Source organism: Oryza glaberrima, chromosome 2, assembly GCF_000147395.1.
Source record: "Oryza glaberrima chromosome 2, OglaRS2, whole genome shotgun sequence".
Lineage (NCBI taxonomy): Eukaryota > Viridiplantae > Streptophyta > Magnoliopsida > Poales > Poaceae > Oryza > Oryza glaberrima.
In genome coordinates this window covers 4653359-4671522 of record NC_068327.1, presented here as the reverse complement: position 1 = coordinate 4671522, position 18164 = coordinate 4653359, and the positions used below count along the sequence as shown (strand labels likewise).

The window sequence follows — 18164 nt, the reverse complement described above, 5'->3', positions numbered from 1 at the left end:
GAATTCCGGAGGAATTTGACAGCAAAATGATCAAAAGGAAGCCGCCAAGCAGAGTACTACTAATGAACAGAACATTTTTCTTATTTTTTTTGAAAATTTAAAATTAACCATGTAGCTTTTCATTTAGAATGTATAAATAAACATTTTAGCCATGCCACAAGCTCGAGACCCGCATCCAAATCCTTGTAAAATAAAAAATCACTTAAAAACTATATTTTTAAAAAATAAATTTGTAACATATCATATTAATCCAAATGCTTGCAAAATTAAAAATCACTTTGAAAACCATATAAAAAAATTAAAATTTTGAGCATTTCATCTTAAAATCATATTTTAAAAAGTTCAAAAATATCAAAAGAATTTGAACATAAATCTTATTAATAATAACAAATGGGCTGAAACCTGAGGGTGTGTTTGGATAATTGGAAATAGGGATTGGGATTGGGATTGGGAAATGAATGAAGGGTTAGGATTAAATGAAAGAGGGAGAATGAATGGTTAGGATTTAAAGATGTCTTTTGGTGGGTGGGAAATCATTTTCATTTCCAATTAGCCAAACATTGCATGAAAGTAATCCAAGGATAAGGAGAAAGGTAAACAGGCCGAAACAAACGCGAGGCCCATATACATCGAAGGACCCTATATACCAGCTTAGCCATCCTCTCGAAGCTTCCAACTCCGGCGAAACCCAAAACCCTACTCCCTCGTCCTCCTCGTCGACGGCGGCGGCGATGCTCCCGCAGAGCCAGAGCAGCTCGCTGCAGCGGCTCAACCACGTCGAGCAGGTAATCAATCCATTTCTCCCCTCGAGATTTCCCCTCCCTTTGGTTGTTCCCTGGACCGTCTTCTTGTGGGGGGTTTCACTGGATCTTGATCTTGATGCGGCGAGGGGGGGATTTGCGCGTGCAGATGATAGTCCGGGCGGTGAATCTGTCCGGGACGGTCATGGAGGAGCTGGGGAACGCCACTGGGCCCCGCACCGAGGGCGTCGCTGGCCACTGCCGCGAGTTCATGCTCGCCATGAAGGTCCATCTCAACCTCCTCGCCCTAAGATCTGAAATGCTTACCTTTGATCTTGCCTGCTTGGATGTTTGGTGATCTTTTGCACCTACAGATTGTTTCCACTGGTAATTTATTGGGGCCCCAAAATAACCCTTGTATTACACCAGAATTTGTTTCCCTTCTAAACCCTTGTTTGGGTATGTTATGGATGCTAGAAGCAGGTTACAGTATGAACAAGGAGCTAATTGAATACTTTTTCCTCAACAAACATTGAACATTTCATAAGGTTTTGTATGTGTGGAATAATTATCAGAACTACCAGAATGAACCTGACTTTGTTTCAAGATTTTTGTGATGATCATTCTGGAATTTGTTCTGTACAGAAAAACAGATCTTGGTGAATTGTTTAGAGAAAAAAATATCAAGTCTTGCCTCCAATTCATCCAATTACTATTGTTACCGAGAAAATAAAATTTACACAACATCTACCGAGAAGTTACAAGAGCCACCTAAATCATCAAAATTACACAACTTTCCTGATAAAAAAAATCAGCATGTTTTCCTGAAAAAAATACAGCTTGATGAGCAATTGAACTCAGAACAGTAACATCTACCCAGAAATTACAAGAACCACCAAAAAATAGAAACATATTTCCTTCCACCGAATCTGAGCAACCAAGTGACCAACACAACAATATTCACCACGATGAGATGTCTCCTGCAAGAAGTCGAAAGTTGAACAGATCGTTGGATCCAAGAACATAGGTGAACAGAGCGAACATGTGAAACCGATTGGGTGGCACAATCTGGTGCTGACTAGATATCCCCCTCCCATATTGAAGCCAAGATGAGGCCGATGGGATCTGGGGAGCAAGGTTGTCGCTGTGGGCGATGGTGACGGCGGATCCAAGTGGATTGAAACCTTGGATGACGGTGGTGATGTGGAGACGTAGGGATTCAAGCATCAACGTAAGGGAGCACCATCGGAACAGGGAAGACGGAGTGGCGGCAGGGCGGAGGTGTGGATTTACGAGGCACATCGTTCCTACCTTTTGTTTCATGAATTTACGAGGTGATGCTCGACAGGGCAATACGTTCAACAGGAATCAACTTAAATCTGATTTACCAGGAGGAGAATTACAGACATTTCACAGCCTTTTAAAAAAGAGGAGAATAATAGTCATTTCACAGATTTTTGGTCCCAGCAGCTTCAAAAACAAAAACAAAAAAGTGTAGTGCCATGCAACAATCACAACTGAGCCTTAGTTGTTAAGGGTGCCACCATACCAGTGAACCTTTCTCTGGGTCCATCCAAGCTCTTTCTACTTTTCACCAAAATACAAGTCAAATGTGTGAAATGACAATTGTATTGCTGTACATGTTCCTGCTCTTCTCTTTCACTAACTTTACATTTAAGACACAATGTGCATTGTAAATCATACATGGCAGACTCATTTGTTATTATGTCTGGAGCAGGAAATTCAAACGACATTGCGTGAGGAAATCAAAAGTGCTTGCGAATATCGCCCATTTGAGAAGTGTGACTACAGTGCAAGGATTGCTAATGAGATTTGTTGCAAAAAGGTGGAATATGTACTTGAGAAGCTGGATGCTATGCAAAAGAACATTGAGGAATGTTCTACTACTAGTTAATTGATAACTAGTTATCTACCTACCTACTGGTGAGTGCTGATGCATCAGGCGACTTCCCCATTCGAATTCCTCATTCTCCATCTTTGCTGTAGACGCATCATGTGTTCCATTGTTTTGACAGTACCAGCCCTCAAGAAATGGTAGTACTGTTGCTGTATGTGTCATTTATTTGATGCATCAGAACATTATATGGTTATTTCATACCGGTCCAAGTTTGAACTGTGCTCCATTTAGGTTCTAAGTTTGTTATAGTATTGGCACCATTGTAATTGCAACTGGCAAATCGTTTTAAGAACATTAGTTACTTGCAAAGGCAGCTTTTACAGTTTTAAACTCTAGATCTACACGACTTGCGATAGTGTATGCTGTATTGTTGGCTATATCCCTTCTTTTGAACTCCCAGCATTGATCCATATGTTATGCTCCATATGGATAAACTATTTTTGAGTGTCTTGATGTTAGATACTCTTCCGTATAAGATGTTTTGACTTTTTTCCTAATCAAACTTTTTTAAGTTTGACTAAGTTTATAGAAAAATATAGCAATATTTCTAACACAGAACAAACATACTATCAAAATATATTCGATTTTTATATTTAATGAAACTAGTTTGGTGTTGTAGATGTTCCTAATTTTTTTAATGAACTTGGTCAAACTTAAAGAAGTTTGGCTAGGAAAAAAAATCGAAGTGTCTTATAATATGAAACGGAGGGAGTACTATTTAGAAGGACAACAGTCACCAAACTAGACTATTTTTTTAAGTAGAAACCTAATAAACTATTTTTTAAAACTATGTGACTGTGTAGTGTTATAATCTTTGTCATTTCATCTACATGGAGATCAACCTTGTTATATGCCCCAGGTTGAATAGAGTTTTTTTTTCCTCATCATATTTCTACTAGTAGTATTCTTTGCATGTACTCGTATCCTTCAAGAATTGAGAGGTGTGTAATGTAAGTTTACACAGCTATCTGTGTTTCTTTCAGGTTTACAGTGGCACAAGTGTGACTGAGCGGTTTACAAAGGAACATGAGTGTCGGTGTAGCCAGCTTGCAAATGCACAAGGCATCATTGAACTATGAAATGTAATTTACCTTCGGTTTACAGTGCTTTGGTTTAGGTGGTTGCACAGTGATAAACTGCAAGTAACCACTTCAGTCTTGCAGAAGGTTTACAGGGCGTTGGTTTAGGTGGTTGCACAGTGATAAACTGCATGTAACCACTTCAGCCTTACAGAATCTGAAATGAATGCTTGCTAGTACTCGTATGAAATGAAAGGAATGGTTGCACATGCTTGCTTGCTATTGCTAGTAGTACACATGAGTATTTGTTAAGATCTGGCATCGAATCTGAATCTCGTATTAAAGCAGTTCTTGTTGCGTGCTTCGTCTGTAGAATAAGGCTACGCTATTTATGTGTGATTTGCTAAACTTTGGGCGTTTATTTTGTAAAAAGTTATTTTGGTTGGATGCATGATACTACCTATTCATATTAAAAGTCGTTTTGATTTTTTTTCTAATTAAATTTATTTAAGTTTGATGAAATTTATAAAAAAAATTAGTAATCATCTACAACACCAAATTAGGTTTTTTTTACAACTAACATTTAATATATTTTGGTAGTATGTTTGATTTGTATTCAAAATGTTGCTATATTTTTCTATAAGTTTGGTCAAACTTAAAATAAGTTGATTATGAAAAAAGTTAAGTGATTTATAACATAAAGCGTAGGTAGTAATTTGTTTTTGTAGATTTATCGTGAAAGTCTTTCCATAACATTTTGTGGCATTTTTTTGTGACCGCAAGACTCGCCTCTCTCGGTGTTTCTACAAGCACCGTACTGCAGCACTTACCCGCCGCAAATAATGTATAGTAATTTAGTCTCATCACTGTTTCTTTTTTTAAAAAAGAGAAGCATGGAGACGGTTCCGAACCTTTCACATAAATTTGTTTTTCTTAATAGAAATTTGGCAGCACATATAATATAATATAATAATATAGCTTAAAAATCGTAAAAAGGAAGACAAAAAGCTTTAGTATATATCGAGAGAAAGAAAAAAAATCACAACCTGAAATGTTAAAACAGCATTTACAAAAACCGTAATTCTGGATTATAGAAAAGAAAAAGAAAGAGAGAAGAAAAATGTATTAAATTTATTCAAAGTATTCCCCTCCAAAATTCACAAATAAATTTCCTAAATTATAAATTAGAGAGGATAAGTCGCCAATCCTCTCTCTTTTGCCTTCACTATCCATCCCTCCTCCGCTTCTTCCTCCTCAGCCTCTCATCCAATTTTTCCATTCCCAGAAATCGAGCGAGGAAGCTAAGCTAAACCAATCGAAGGCCACGGCCATGGCCGCCGCTCCAGCCACCACGTCACTGCTGAGCGCGCTGCTGCAGCTTCCCCTGGCCCCGTTCTCCGGGAGGAGGTCGCCGCCGCCGCCGTCGGTGGTCCACGTGGCGCCCCCGCGCTCGCCGACGGCGGCGGTCGCGGCGACCAAGGGGTACAATGTGCAGATCGTGGTGGACGAGAACGAGGGGGAGGAGTCCATCTTCCGGCGGTTCCGGCGGGAGGTGATGAGGGCCGGCGTGCTCCAGGAGATCAAGCGCCGCCGCCGCTACGAGAGCAAGAAGGACGAGCGCAAGCGCAAGGCCCGCGAGGCCGGCCGCCGCAACCGCCGCAGGTGAAAACACCTCACCTCCCCCCCTTTGTTTGATGCATCGATATCGTCTATGAAATGATGAAATCCTTTTTGTGAATTGTGAATTGTGAATTCTTGAAATCGATATAACCTGCAGATAAAACTGTGCTTGCATAGTTTGCATCAGCTGTTGATGGTAGGAGTTTCTGTTGATAATTTGGTTGTTCAGTTCAGAGTTTCAGACTGTTCAGAGTCGGTGTTTGCAGGAAAAGAAAAATTAGCAAGATAGATTGTGCTAGCACTGAATCACTGAAACAGGAGTAAAAACATCTAAATGGTGGTAGCACTGATGCAGAATTGTTGCTTTGGTTCATTTCATTACTTCCTTAGGATTTTTTTAATGATAACATGTTGATTGGGTTTGTCCAAGCTTTGTGTAATTCTATCCTTAGGGAACACAAGCTGAGCAAATCCGATGATCTTCAGCTTTCAGACTGCATTTGCATAGCTGAATACGTCATTGTAATGCGAAAAAACTTCAAGGTCATGGAATGTCTTTTGTTAACCTGACCTGTGTTTGTCGAAAATGTTGTGCAGGCGTATGATGGAGGAGCCTAGGTTCCCAGAAGACGATGCTGATTCAGAGGCCGCGAGGAGGGCTCGTGACGATGAAAAGGATAACTGGGAGATTGACGGAATTCTGTGAGTGGAACAATGGAGTTCATAGCCATTCAGATGCAAAGTTTCCATGTTTTGAGTTATTGTTTTTTTGGTCCGCAAAGCACAAACTATATGAGTTGTCGGCCTTAATTTCCTCTTCAATTGTACGGTTTGAATGTACTAAATCTTAGCTAATGCAGCATCCTTTTTTTTTTTTTACCTCTGTACCTTTTCCAGTTTGTTTGCAATACATTTTGCAAATATGAGCCTATAATTATAAAAGAGTAAATATTATACAATGTTATCCTATAGTTGAGTAAAAATGGAGAATTCATAATCCTACATGACCATTTTTCATCCTGTTACCCAGTGTTAAACCTGCCCAAATTATGCACATTAAAAACATAGAAGTTTTATGCCTTAAAAATTTTCACCAAAAGGAGCAGGAAACATGTGTATATGCCTTAAAATAACTCAGCCAGAAGATCAACACAAACTATTCCCACCCCCACAATTTATGTTTTTGCAGCCAAAAAAGATATCCACTCTGGAAGAACAAAACATCATCCAACAGTACAAGAGTACAACACCAGCTGACCGTCCAGCTTACAAGCAAATGAAGCGACTATTCTTTTTTTCTTTTTCGCAAATCGCATGTAAACATGTCTACATGTCCTTCCAAAAGTCACCTGGAATCAAAATGTATATAAATCCAGCCCTCTCAAGAAAGAGAAGCTTTCTGAATGGGGCAACAACTGAATAGATCCTTGGACATTTCAGTTGTACAATTCTCGGTAAAATGCAGGTAACTGAAACGGGATCTGACTCCAATATTTGATATCAAACCGAACAGAGTTCATGCCATTGTCAACAAACAAGCCTTCCACGATCTTGGCCAGGGGTTCATCATCCTCCATGCATATGATCTCAACAATCTTAAGATGCTCACATGTAAACGATCTTTCTGTAAGCTCATCACCAATGATATGTTCATATGGATGCGGATAATACTGCATCAGATAAAAAAGAACTTGTAAGTTGTATCCCGAAAAGACGTACTCGTGAGGAAATGGTTTAAAATAAATAGGATCAGCATACATTTGAAGAAAATCATTTACCTTTTCGAGTTTCAGAGTAAGCTTTTCCAGTTTTGGTGAGCTCTGAAGGAAAATAATCAACACGTAGAAGTCTGAATCTAGACACCATTGTCCGAGAGTCAGGTCGACAAGATTGATAAATTTCGGGCATAACTGAGGATTGTTTTTTATTGTCATCTGCACGATTCAAATGATTATTAGACCATGTAGAAGAGCATGCTATAGATACAAACACATGTGAAAGATAGAGGAGAGGAGAGAGAAGAAAATGATTTTTTTTAGAAATAATACCTTTTTAATAGAGAATTGCAAAATAGAGGTTAACAGACTAAAATTACAAGTTTAGCACCCATCGAACAAGCAAAGTTCAACAGGGTATATATCGACAGGGGATAAAAAAAGTAAATAAAAGAGAGAACAACCACTGTACGCCACTGTGTGCATGTAGGACCTATTGAACATCAGAGTTCAATAGGCCCCCTGCCAATGCCCTTTCATGTACATTTTATTTTTTTAGTGGACCAACAACCCTATCCAACTGCGGTTGTTCGACAGGGTATTAAACTTGAGATTGTAGCCGAACAGCTTCTATTTTTTAATTTTTCATTAAAATAGTATATTTTCAAAACAAATTCGAAGAAAAACGGGCTACAGATTGGACTCTAAAATATTATATGTGTAGAGGTGGGTTAAATAATAATGGTGCATCATGTATTTATATAAAACTATTGTATAGGTAGGCTATTAAAGTTGTTATAGATGATGTGCCAATTTTTAAAGGTAGTAGTTGACTATACTATTAAACTTGCTCTTAGAAGGTCACAATACACCTATACCAAATTATATACAAAACTTCCTCAAAGTCAGGTAGCTCATTGTGTTCATTAGTATATGTTGGGAACTAACCCTTCAAACAAGCAAAATGGAGCGGTAGATTAGTACATGATTAATTAAGTATCAACTAAAAACTTTAAAAATGGATTGATATGATTTTTTTTTCTAAAGGAACTTCCCTAAGAACTTTTTACAAAAATTGTACCATTTAATAGATTAGGAAGCATGCACATGGAAAAAGAGAACTAGAAACTAGAACACCCATATATGCAAACTTATCGCTTTTTCTAGTCTCTATGAAAGTAAGATAACTAAATACTACTGAGATATTTAATTATTTGCCACTCTTAAATGTGGTATTTAATAATTTGCTACTGAATCCACATGTCATAGACATATGAGGGCCCACATGTCACAGATTATGAGTGGCAAATTATTAAATACCACGTCTTAAAAGTGGTAAATAGTTAAATGTCCCACTACACTGTGCATCAACAATTGCTGAAGTAACCCATCAGGTGGTTGTGGGAGTGCATGTTTTAACAATAGTTGAAGCATTTTCCAAAACTAAAATTTAAAATATACATTATTGTTCATAATTTTGCATATATATATATATACAAAATTTTAAAATATTTGCGGAACTATACATTCTCCATGGGTTCGGACCACGCTACCGCACCGTCGACGTAGCTCGAAGGCATGAAACTGATGGAGGGGCGGTCCAACGGATTGGTCACGTTGGATCGACATGGTCCAACGGATTGGTCACACAGAGACCATATGCTTCTGTGCCGGCCACTGCGATGGCGCACGCGTGTGTTGGCTCCGCGCCACCGTCCCTCCCATCGTTCCCACGCGCCTCTACCACACGGGGAATGTATATTTCTTTAAATATTTTTAAAACATATGTGTGTGTATATATACACAAAATTACAACAAAATAATATATATTTAAAGATTTCATTCGCATTTTCCATCTCTACGTCACCTTTTTATTTCTCACTTATATACGCTAGTAACGGCAACATAATTAAAAGAAAAAGAATCACCGAGAAGTCAGAGACAGGTTGCATTTTTTATTACAACTGTTAAGTACCAAACTAAACAAGAGGGAATATGTAAGATCAATAAGCATTACCTTACACGCATAGTAATCGAGGTCCAAATTTCTAACACCAGAAAGGCTCCAGAGCAACTGGCGCATGTCATAAGCACAAAATTCGATGAGAGGAAACAGGTCAACTGTTGCCGTCACCAGCGACGCGACGTCGTCCAGTACGGGCACGAAGTTCTCAGGCTGATGCATGATCAGAGATGTCAGATTCGGCGCAGAAATGCAGCTCTCCTGCAGAGTTGGGAACTGACATCCGTACATGGTGAGAACATTCAGGGTCTCGGATGAGATCTCGTCATCTCCAATGATGCAGTCGTACAAGAGGAGATCCTGCAGCAGTGGGCAGCCAATCTCCAGCTGCTGGAAGAAGCCTTGGTCCAAGAACACATTCTTGAGAGTGATTCTACCCAAGTAGCATGATGTGAACACCGTGTGATCGAGGTGCAATTCGTGCGCATCCACGATGATCTTGAGGAAACTAGCTTGATTCTGCAACGCTTGGCTGATCCACCTGTTGGCGTCCGCCGAGTCGTTATCGCGGTTGTTCGGGTTGGAAATGGTGTACCTGAGGTTGAAGGTGTGGATGACGGCGGCGGGGTCGCAGTGCTCGAGCAGCCGGTTGACGAACCTCTTGAACGCCGCCTCGTTGTCTGGTGTGAAGGCGGCGATCGGGGACATGCTGAGCTCGCCGTAGTTGGCATTGATGCGGGGCACGGAGCGCCAGAGGTCGCGCCACCGCCACGACAGCACGCACGTCTGAATGACCTGGCGCGCGTTCAGGAAGGACATGATGTGGTGGAGGATACCCTCGGGGAGGGCGCTGAGAAAGTCTGAGCCAGCGGTTGCGGTGGCGTGCGGCGAGGCCCTGACCCGCCCGCGCTTGCCGCGCGGGCAACCGCCATTCATGGCGGTCGATGATGACGCATAAGCGTTTCGTCGAACAGGTGGTGCGCTGCAGAAATGGGAAAGAATAAGAATTAGTAAGAGAAAGTCATAATTCCTAGCAAGCCATGGTTCGATTAGGAGGACTCGAGAATTGAGATAGCATGACAATATCAAAGATAGTTGGGATTTGTTTATTTACTTCTTGCCTATTTTATCTTCTACTGTAATTTTTGGACGGTTGAGATCGCTTTGAGATTCGTGAAATGTAATACCCTAAGCACCTTGCCCTCCTCCCAACTAGATCCACCCCCTAGCACATGCGCCGCCACCACTTGCCTCACCGGCGCAATGTGCTTCTGCCGTCGGCCTTCCCCTTCTATCGTCACCACCAATATCTTGATGTCTCATCTTCCTCAAGTCCGGTTAGTTTCCTCCACCCCGCCTCAACTACCAAGTCTCCAGTGCCTCGCACCTTTCAATATATACCAGTCACATCTGTCCCTGCCTCCTAACCACTCCGACAGGTAGCCCCATCGTCAGGGTAGGTCCACCACCCTCCTCCTCTACCACAGCTGAGGCGAGGTGACATCGTGGCCTTGCTAACCCAACCACACATCCACCAACCACCGCGGTAGCTTCCACATCCCAAAATTTCCCTCTAGGTCCCAAAGCCAGTGAGTTTTCTTTGATCTCCTTCTTTTCCCTACCCGTACCTTGATTCCTAATCAAGCCACCTCGCCAGAGGAGGTGTTGCGAGAGATTGAAGACGCCTTCGACTGAGATTTTCCAAGATCTTAGCTAATCGATTAGTAAAAATGAAATTCAAAGAGGGAAGAAGCAACAAGATGAAGAGCATACCTCGTGCGATCCATGCGTGAATCTCATGTCAAGCGTTGAGTCCCCAGCCCTCAAGTATCTGTTTTAAAGAGGAAATTACAAGAACCTTGATCCTCCTCCAATTTGAGGACCTGGTTTCATGATCTAAACGCGTCTGACACGAATCTCAAAGCAATCACCCGGTATCTTACCCTCAGTCTTTCTTTACTCTTATCTATAATTGCCAAGGAAATATGATAAGTCTGGCATGATGATAAGCCCCCCTCGCATCAGAGAAGGGTGGTTTGTCCTGATGGCGAAATTGGCATTTTAAGGCTGATATTATGTTATACTAATAATGGTATATGTGTAACACATTTTTGCGTATCGTACCACATTCCATATATAATGAGATGGCTAAGTAAAAAAAATCAAGAAGTAAATAAAATACTACTTTATGCTTGACATTTGACCATTCGTGTTAGGAAAAAAAACTGTTTTGTTGTGACTTGTTTTATCAATAAAATAAGTTTATGTGTCATTATTTTTTATATTTACACTAAATTTTTAATAAGATGGATAATGAAATATAATGTAATATTTAAAAATGGATCAGGGAGTAATAATAATTTCCTCTGTAACCTTTTATAAAAGTAAACTTTGTGACTTCTTCGTTAGAGTGACTAAAGTGCAAATTAGCAAGAAATAAAGAAGTGCTTGCTTACGACATTGTGACACCGGCTTTTGCAAGAATATATTACTCCCTTCAATCCTAATTTGATCTTCGCCTTAGATTTTTTAGTCTTTCCAAATTGATCAACATCTAATTAGTGCCTATTCGTTTATTTATGCCGGAGTAAATGGCATAGTGGTATGTATGTTCGTTTATGTGTGTAGGAGGAAGAACATTCACATTGTAGAATATCCTATGTGTATTAAGATGGGGTCCACCTAATATGCATAAGGCAATAGAGAGATTTGTGAAATGTATAGTGCACATGCCTATAATGGGATCCACACCCATGAGTATTAAGGTGGATCTATGCTATGCTATGCTTCTTCTTTTTTTTTTAATTTGAGGTACCTGATATCAAGGGAAGAGCTCATTTGCTATGCTTGGTGTTTGAGTCATGTGTTTGTAATGTATAGATGCTTTGTTACAGTGAAAAGATTCTCTTCATACCCCCTTATATTTCCCCTAAATGGCATCACTGTGTCTGTTCGTTTATCTGTGCAAGAGTAAATGGTATTGTTGTTTGCCCACATACATACCTCACACGACACATTGATCAATGAGAGCTAGTTTTGCGGAAGAAACTCATTGATCAATGAGCTAATTTAAGGAAGAAGGTTTTTTTTTTGCCTTGGTCTCGGCGCTATTTGCAAATATGATGATCAAATTAAGATAAGGGAGTAGTATTTTGGTGATAGATATTTTAATACCACCATTATCATTGTACAATTGTCTATCATAATCTAATTAGTACTCCCTCCGTTTCAGGTTACAAGATGTTTTGACTTTGGTTAAAGTCAAACTACTTTAAATTTGACAAAGTTTATAAACAAATATATTAATATTTATAATACCAAATTAGTTTCATTAAATCAATAATTGAATATATTTTAATAATAAATTTATCTTAGATTGAAAATGTTATTATTTTTTCTACAAACTTAGTCAAACTGACTTAGTCAAATTTGAAGCAGTTTGACTTTGATCAAAGTCAAAAACGTCTTATAACCTGAAACGGATGTAGCAGTTTATACTCCCCCGTCTCAAAAAAAAAAAGACAAATCCTATATATATCTTGACATGATGAATGTCCAAATACATAGGAGTATGAATCTATTTGAGATAGCTAAACAGACGACATGTTATGAGAATTTTCTTTTTCGCGAACGCATATTATGTGAATTGTCTAGGTATGAAGTGTGCCCTGTAAACTACTGTACTTAACTCTATACCTCCCTTGTATTTTTGACACAAGATTATTGAGCAATGAGTAAATCCTAGAGATTTTCACTATAGCAGAATCATTTGCTCATAATTATTTATTTTGAGAGGACATTATTGTTCTTGATTAACAATGTAAAGTATATATTCTCCTCAACACCCGGTCCCCAATGTAACCGTGAAGACGGAGCTCAGCCACACACGCATGGCGCAACTGCCGCGACACCGACCAACCCTTCGCCATGCCTAAATCCGGCACCTCCATCGCCGCCTTTTATATCCTCCTCTCCCTCTCGCCGTCGTCGTCGTCGTCGTCGTCGTCGTGCCGTGTTCGATCGCGCCGCGCATCGCATTGACATCTCCGAGGAAAGCTTTGGTATATATTGTTGCGAAGCTAGGGCCGCCATGGCAGCGTCGACGCGCGTGTGGGTGCTCGCCGCGGTGCTCGTGGCGTGCGCGATCGCCGTCCGCTCTGCCCGCGCCGGCCACGCCAGCGGCCACGCCGCCGCCGCCGCGGCGCCGGCGCCGTCGAATGGGCACGGGTGCAACCCGCTCAAGGACAAGACGTGCCGGCACGACGACCGCCACGATCCGGAGAACCAGGAGGAGGAAGGGGGGTTCGGCGTCCGGCTGCCGTCCTTCCCGTCCCTCACCGGAGACGACGGCGACGACGACGAGCTGCCGTCGTTCGACACCCACATGACCATCCTCGGCCACTGAAAACAAGGCTGCCATGGCTGCACCATCTTCATCGTCATCATCATCATCTTCTTAACTGACTACGTAGCTCTGTTTATTGGTTCTTGCATTTTGCATTGCTTGCTCTGTATCGAGAAGAGGGGAAAAAAAGGTTGAAAACAAGATGGAAAATGTCATGTAGAATTGTTGCTAGAGTGTGATTCTCCTAGCTGATATCTCCAAAATGTTGTTGTTAATATATCGGTATTGTTCAATCTTCAGTGTTCATCGATCTCCTTCATGAAAGCAGAGGATGCCTCTTCCTCTGTTCAGTTTATGTTCGATCACAAGCAAATCTATAGAAAATCTTTAACATACTTATATATTAACCACGTCATTCAAAATGGAACAAATTTCTACAAACATAATCGCCTGCCTTTCTGTGCCCGCGTCTCTCACAATTCTGCATTTCCGGCGGCGGAGCGCCACGAATTCGCCGGAGGCCGTCGTCGGAGATGAACGTTGAAGGATCGGGCATAGACGTCGAAGCGTCTGTAATTCGAATCCTATGGAAGGCCGATTCGGCCATCAGCGGCGGCGGAGCAGCGTGAACGGCGAGAGGGGGGGTGCGGCGGCGGCGCCGTTCGATTAAGATTGTGTGGATCAGATAAAACGAGGCGAAACAGTAGCCTCAGGCCATCGGCCCAGTCAATGTGAACAGCTACTAGCCCAACCTATGAAGGCCCACAAAACGTGGGCCGCTACCATTATTGGGAAAAAAGTCCACCGTTTTTTTTTATTAACGAACAAGACAACCCCGATTTTATTGAATATAGCATGAGAAAAATCTAGGCAACATATACGGAATATTTAAAAAAAGAGAGAAAAAGCTTGAGTCATTAGGGACCAGGCCACAAAGGCTCTTTGCTCCCGTCAGGGTCTAAGTTTTTGCCTCCTCTTTGATCTCGGCGACCAAATTTGTTAAAAAAAAAAGAATAGGACAACTCCTCAAACTAACTTTCTTAAGTTCACTTTAACTTCCTTAAGTAGGTAGAATCTAATTTTTACCCATTGAGTTAAGTAGACCGAGTAGGGCGACTGCTCGAACAATTGAAACAAGTGTAATTTGACCCCCCCCCCCCCCCCGACAGAGGTTTTGGAGAACAGTTTCGCTGACATGGTGCTTACGTGATTATGTTGACCAGGATTTTATTCCACGGTGCTTATGTGACTTTAGAATTTAAAAAAATATGTGAGATCTATTTATTGTTCACACAAAAAAAATGGAACCCCTAACATGTAGGGCTCACATGTCATCCTCCCTCCAACCCTTATTCTTCTCTCCCTCCCTTATCTCTGTCTTTCTCTCCTTAGCCCGTCTACGAGGAGCGGGGTCGGGAGGACGGACGCTCGAGCGACGGTGTGGGCGGCCGAGAGCTGAAGCGGTGGCAGCAGCAACCCAAATCCAACCCACCAAGTTTGGGCTGCCCAATCAGGCCCATATGGGAGCCCATACAACTGGGCCTCGGCCCATCACAACCAGAGCCAGGAGCCCAGAAACGGCCCAAAATCTCTCTCTCTCTCTCTCTCCGTGTCGTCGGGCCAGCTCACGCAACCCCAGAAACGGCACGACATTCATCCCCCTCCAACGGCTACCGCTGCTTCCAACGCAGCGCCGCCGCACGCGGCCTCCTCCTTCCCCTCCCCCCTCAACAACCCAACCGCCTCCTCCTCCTAACAAATCCACGGGGAACCATCTCTCTCTCCTCGCCCCCGCCGCCGCCGCTGCTCCTCCTCCGATCGGTGGAGCAGCAGCCTTCATGTACATACCATTTCTTTCTTTCTTTTTTATTCTTGTTTTTTTCAATTTCTTGATTTCTTGATCGGTGGATTTATTATTTGTTTGTGTTCTTGGAGGAGCAGGAAGGGCGAGGCGGGTCTCGATCGGTGGAGGGGGAAAGATTTCTCCTCCAGTTTTCCTCTAGTTTTGATCCTGGAGGAGGTGGCTGCTGCATCTTCTTCTTCACCGAAGATTGGAGGAGTGGATTTCGTGTGGTTGTTGCGGCCGACCGCTTTCTTGCTCTCTTGGCTCGTCGGCCTCCGCCTCCGATGCTGCGGGATGCCGTCCCCCGACGCCGCCGCCGGCGACATTGAGAGCGCCCTCGACGACTTCGCCCGCGCCGACGCCGACTGCATCGCCGCCGCCCTCGCCTGCGGCCGCACCAGCTTCTCCTACCGCCGCCTCCCCGAGCCGCGCCGCCTCCGCCTCACCGTCCGCAAGCTCGACGACTCCTACTTCGGTATACCAAATCGGCTCTCTTCCTTCTTGCCATGGAATCCCCTCCCATTGGATTTGGGGTGACGCGTTGCTGTGTTCGTTCGTTTCTTGCTGCTTGGGTAGATGTGCAAATCGCGAGGTCAGCCGCGGTGTGGGAGCTCAAGGCGGCCATCGAGGACGTGTTCGCCGCGCTCTACGATGAAACGGACAACAAGGCCATCTCTTGGTACGGCTGCATGCACATCAATCTTGATTTGCAAATGTACCAACAAATGCGGCGAAAAAAAAAAGTTTCCCCTCTTTGCATTACATTGTGAATTTCTAATATTCATTATAGTTTCCTATCTTGGTTTGTGAAAATGATTTCGGTGGTTCCTGAGATTTTTTTTAGTTTAGTCTGTGTGTTGGGTTGATATATTGGTAACTAAGCATTGTTTTGCTTGTTTTAGGCAGCACGTGTGGAGCCACTTTTGCTTATGTTTCAAGGACGAGAAATTGACAGATGACAAGGCAACATTGCGTGCATTTGGTATAAGAGATGGTGATGAGGTATATGCATGATCTCTATTTGTGATTGGTTCATGGATGAATCTTTAGTGCCGACTAATTCTCCTATTTTTCTTGAGTATGTGTCATGTTTATGCAATTGTGACACATTAGTACACGATAGATTGCTGTATTTGCAAATAAAAATAGGCATAATTTCTTTGTTCATGCACAAGATATGCCTATGATATTAGGCAATTTTCAGAATAGACACTATTGCGTGTGGGTAAGCTCTCTAGTCAAGTACTACCATTGATTTGTCTGAATTCCTGTTGACTTTTCATGATGCCATTTGTGGTCCTCTCACATCAAATTATTGTTTCAGTTTTCAGAAATAGGGTAAGAGCAAATCTAATTCAGCAAAATCTTGCACTACTTTTGATCTCTTCTATTTCTTGGTCTTAGAGATTTAGGTGGTTACCGAGATCTTGCATGGTCTGCTTTGTGTAAAGAACGACTAAACTAAGAAAAGGATCCACTCTTACAGCTCACATGGGTTTGACTGGATAAGCACATTCAAGCATGCATGTCCACTAATTACATCTGTTCGAGTCTTAAGAAATCCTTTGTAAATTGAGTCATGATTCTAAATAACTCTCCTTGTGTTTACCGCCTTCAATCTTTTGTGCAGCTTCATTTTGCCCAGCATCTTTCTGTTGAATACAGACCCTGCAAGTCCCTTTCCCTCAGAAGGTACCCTGAGCTTCAAACGCCCCTGAGGGCTTTTCGTCTATTTGATCTACATCTTCCATTTTGTACAACTTTATTGGATGTTCAGAATTGATGACATTCCTAATGATTTCTTATGTTAGGTCAAGGACTTCATTGGATGATTTCAGTGCTAGGTCAAGGAGTTTGTTGGACGATCTCGGCGAAGATGATGGTGATAAGTTTATCGACACGAGGCATTCTACTAGTGTTTTGGAGGAAGGGCTATATGTTTATCAGCACGATGAGGAGCGCATGGAAGAGAGTCGCAAGAAGGGAGGCTTCTTTAGCGGTTGGTTCTCCTATTCTAGATTGAGGGGCAACAGTAGGACACATTCAGAGGATGCCATCCAATCCTCCTGCGAAAAGAGAGATACTCGAACTCGGCCAAAGCTGGGGAGATGGTTGTCTTCCAAAAAAACTAAAGGCACATAGCAATCTAGATTGCCAACTGTATCTCACACGTGTTGCTTTGTTCTTCTGAAATGAAAATCAAAATTACATTCTTGTCAGCATGATATGAATGCTTCTTACTTCAACACGATGAGAAGTGGCTCCTGGCATAACTTGGAATATATACCTTTAACTTAGTCAATATCAGAGTTTTCTCTGTATGTATATATACGTATGTGTACTGTCTGACTCTTGTGCAGCTATGCTTGGTTGAAGAAAAACAATGACAAGTCCTACTATGTGGTGCAACCGTGCAATGAAATATTTCTCCTCTCTACTGAATCTTTCGTTGCATAAGAGATAAGAGACATGCTTGATGCCTAACAGATTTTCACGGAACATTTAGTGAGCCAACTCTCTCAAATTTTGATGCTTTACAACTTACAATTTATTGTCATCCTACACATAGAATGAACCCAAGACAACTTGGGCCAAAAAAAAAAAAACTATCCATACTAAAATGAACAAATTAAATATTTAAACAGCAGCAGCAGTAGAAGATCAAAGTGTAGAAGCTAACTGAGAAGCAGCAGCAGTAGAAGATCAAAGTGTAGAAGCTAACTGAGAAGAAAGTGTAGAAGCTAACTGAGAAGATCTTGATTATCACACAGAGCTTGAGATCCCCAGGGCTATGTCTCCAGTTCTCCACAACACAAGACTACTAATGCCCAGGGCCTCGTGGACTCGGTCCGGCCCTGGCGACGGCGAACACCGGCAGCCTCCCCACCGAGAACCCGCCGCCGCCGCCAACGTGATCACGCAGAGGCCTCGAGCACTCCACCGCCGTGCAAAGCAGCAACACCACCACCACAAGAACAGCCAGCTGCATCAGCGACAACGA

General features: G+C 42.1%; 5 protein-coding genes across 6 annotated transcripts; 4 read left to right on the top strand and 1 right to left on the bottom strand.

Annotated features, from left to right (window-relative positions):
- The first annotated feature begins 627 nt into the window (after positions 1–627).
- LOC127761116 (mediator of RNA polymerase II transcription subunit 11) lies at positions 628–3946 on the top strand. The gene is made up of 4 exons (XM_052285340.1): positions 628–785; positions 910–1026; positions 2479–2684; positions 3642–3946. The coding sequence occupies exons 1-3, from the start codon at positions 732–734 to the stop codon at positions 2653–2655; spliced, it is 348 nt and encodes a 115-aa protein (XP_052141300.1). The 5' UTR covers positions 628–731; the 3' UTR covers positions 2656–2684; positions 3642–3946.
- Positions 3947–4887: 941 nt separating this feature from the next.
- LOC127761654 (30S ribosomal protein S21, chloroplastic-like) lies at positions 4888–6261 on the top strand. Its single transcript, XM_052285981.1, has 2 exons — positions 4888–5339; positions 5895–6261. Exons 1-2 carry the CDS (start codon positions 5008–5010, stop codon positions 6001–6003), a joined length of 441 nt encoding a protein of 146 aa, XP_052141941.1. The 5' UTR covers positions 4888–5007; the 3' UTR covers positions 6004–6261.
- Positions 6262–6733: 472 nt separating this feature from the next.
- On the bottom strand, positions 6734–9911 carry LOC127761600 (MEIOTIC F-BOX protein MOF-like). The gene is made up of 3 exons (XM_052285912.1): positions 9030–9911; positions 7076–7231; positions 6734–6967 (listed from the first exon to the last, which is right to left on the bottom strand). The coding sequence occupies exons 1-3, from the start codon at positions 9909–9911 to the stop codon at positions 6734–6736; spliced, it is 1272 nt and encodes a 423-aa protein (XP_052141872.1).
- A 3030-nt stretch (positions 9912–12941) lies between these two features.
- LOC127764214 (uncharacterized) lies at positions 12942–13613 on the top strand. Its single transcript, XM_052289067.1, has one exon. The coding sequence runs from the start codon at positions 13066–13068 to the stop codon at positions 13378–13380; it is 315 nt and encodes a 104-aa protein (XP_052145027.1). The 5' UTR covers positions 12942–13065; the 3' UTR covers positions 13381–13613.
- A 1370-nt stretch (positions 13614–14983) lies between these two features.
- Positions 14984–17582, top strand: LOC127761542 (uncharacterized). Of its 2 annotated transcripts, none has more exons than XM_052285848.1 (6): positions 14984–15160; positions 15256–15638; positions 15740–15842; positions 16066–16165; positions 16794–16855; positions 16975–17582. In XM_052285848.1, coding segments are annotated over exons 1-6 (981 nt in total). In that variant the 5' UTR covers positions 14984–15158; the 3' UTR covers positions 17306–17582. The 2 variants fall into 2 exon arrangements, with proteins under 2 accessions (XP_052141808.1, XP_052141809.1); XM_052285849.1 differs by having other exon boundaries at positions 14985–15160; positions 15262–15638; positions 16975–17581.
- The last annotated feature ends 582 nt before the right edge of the window (positions 17583–18164 follow it).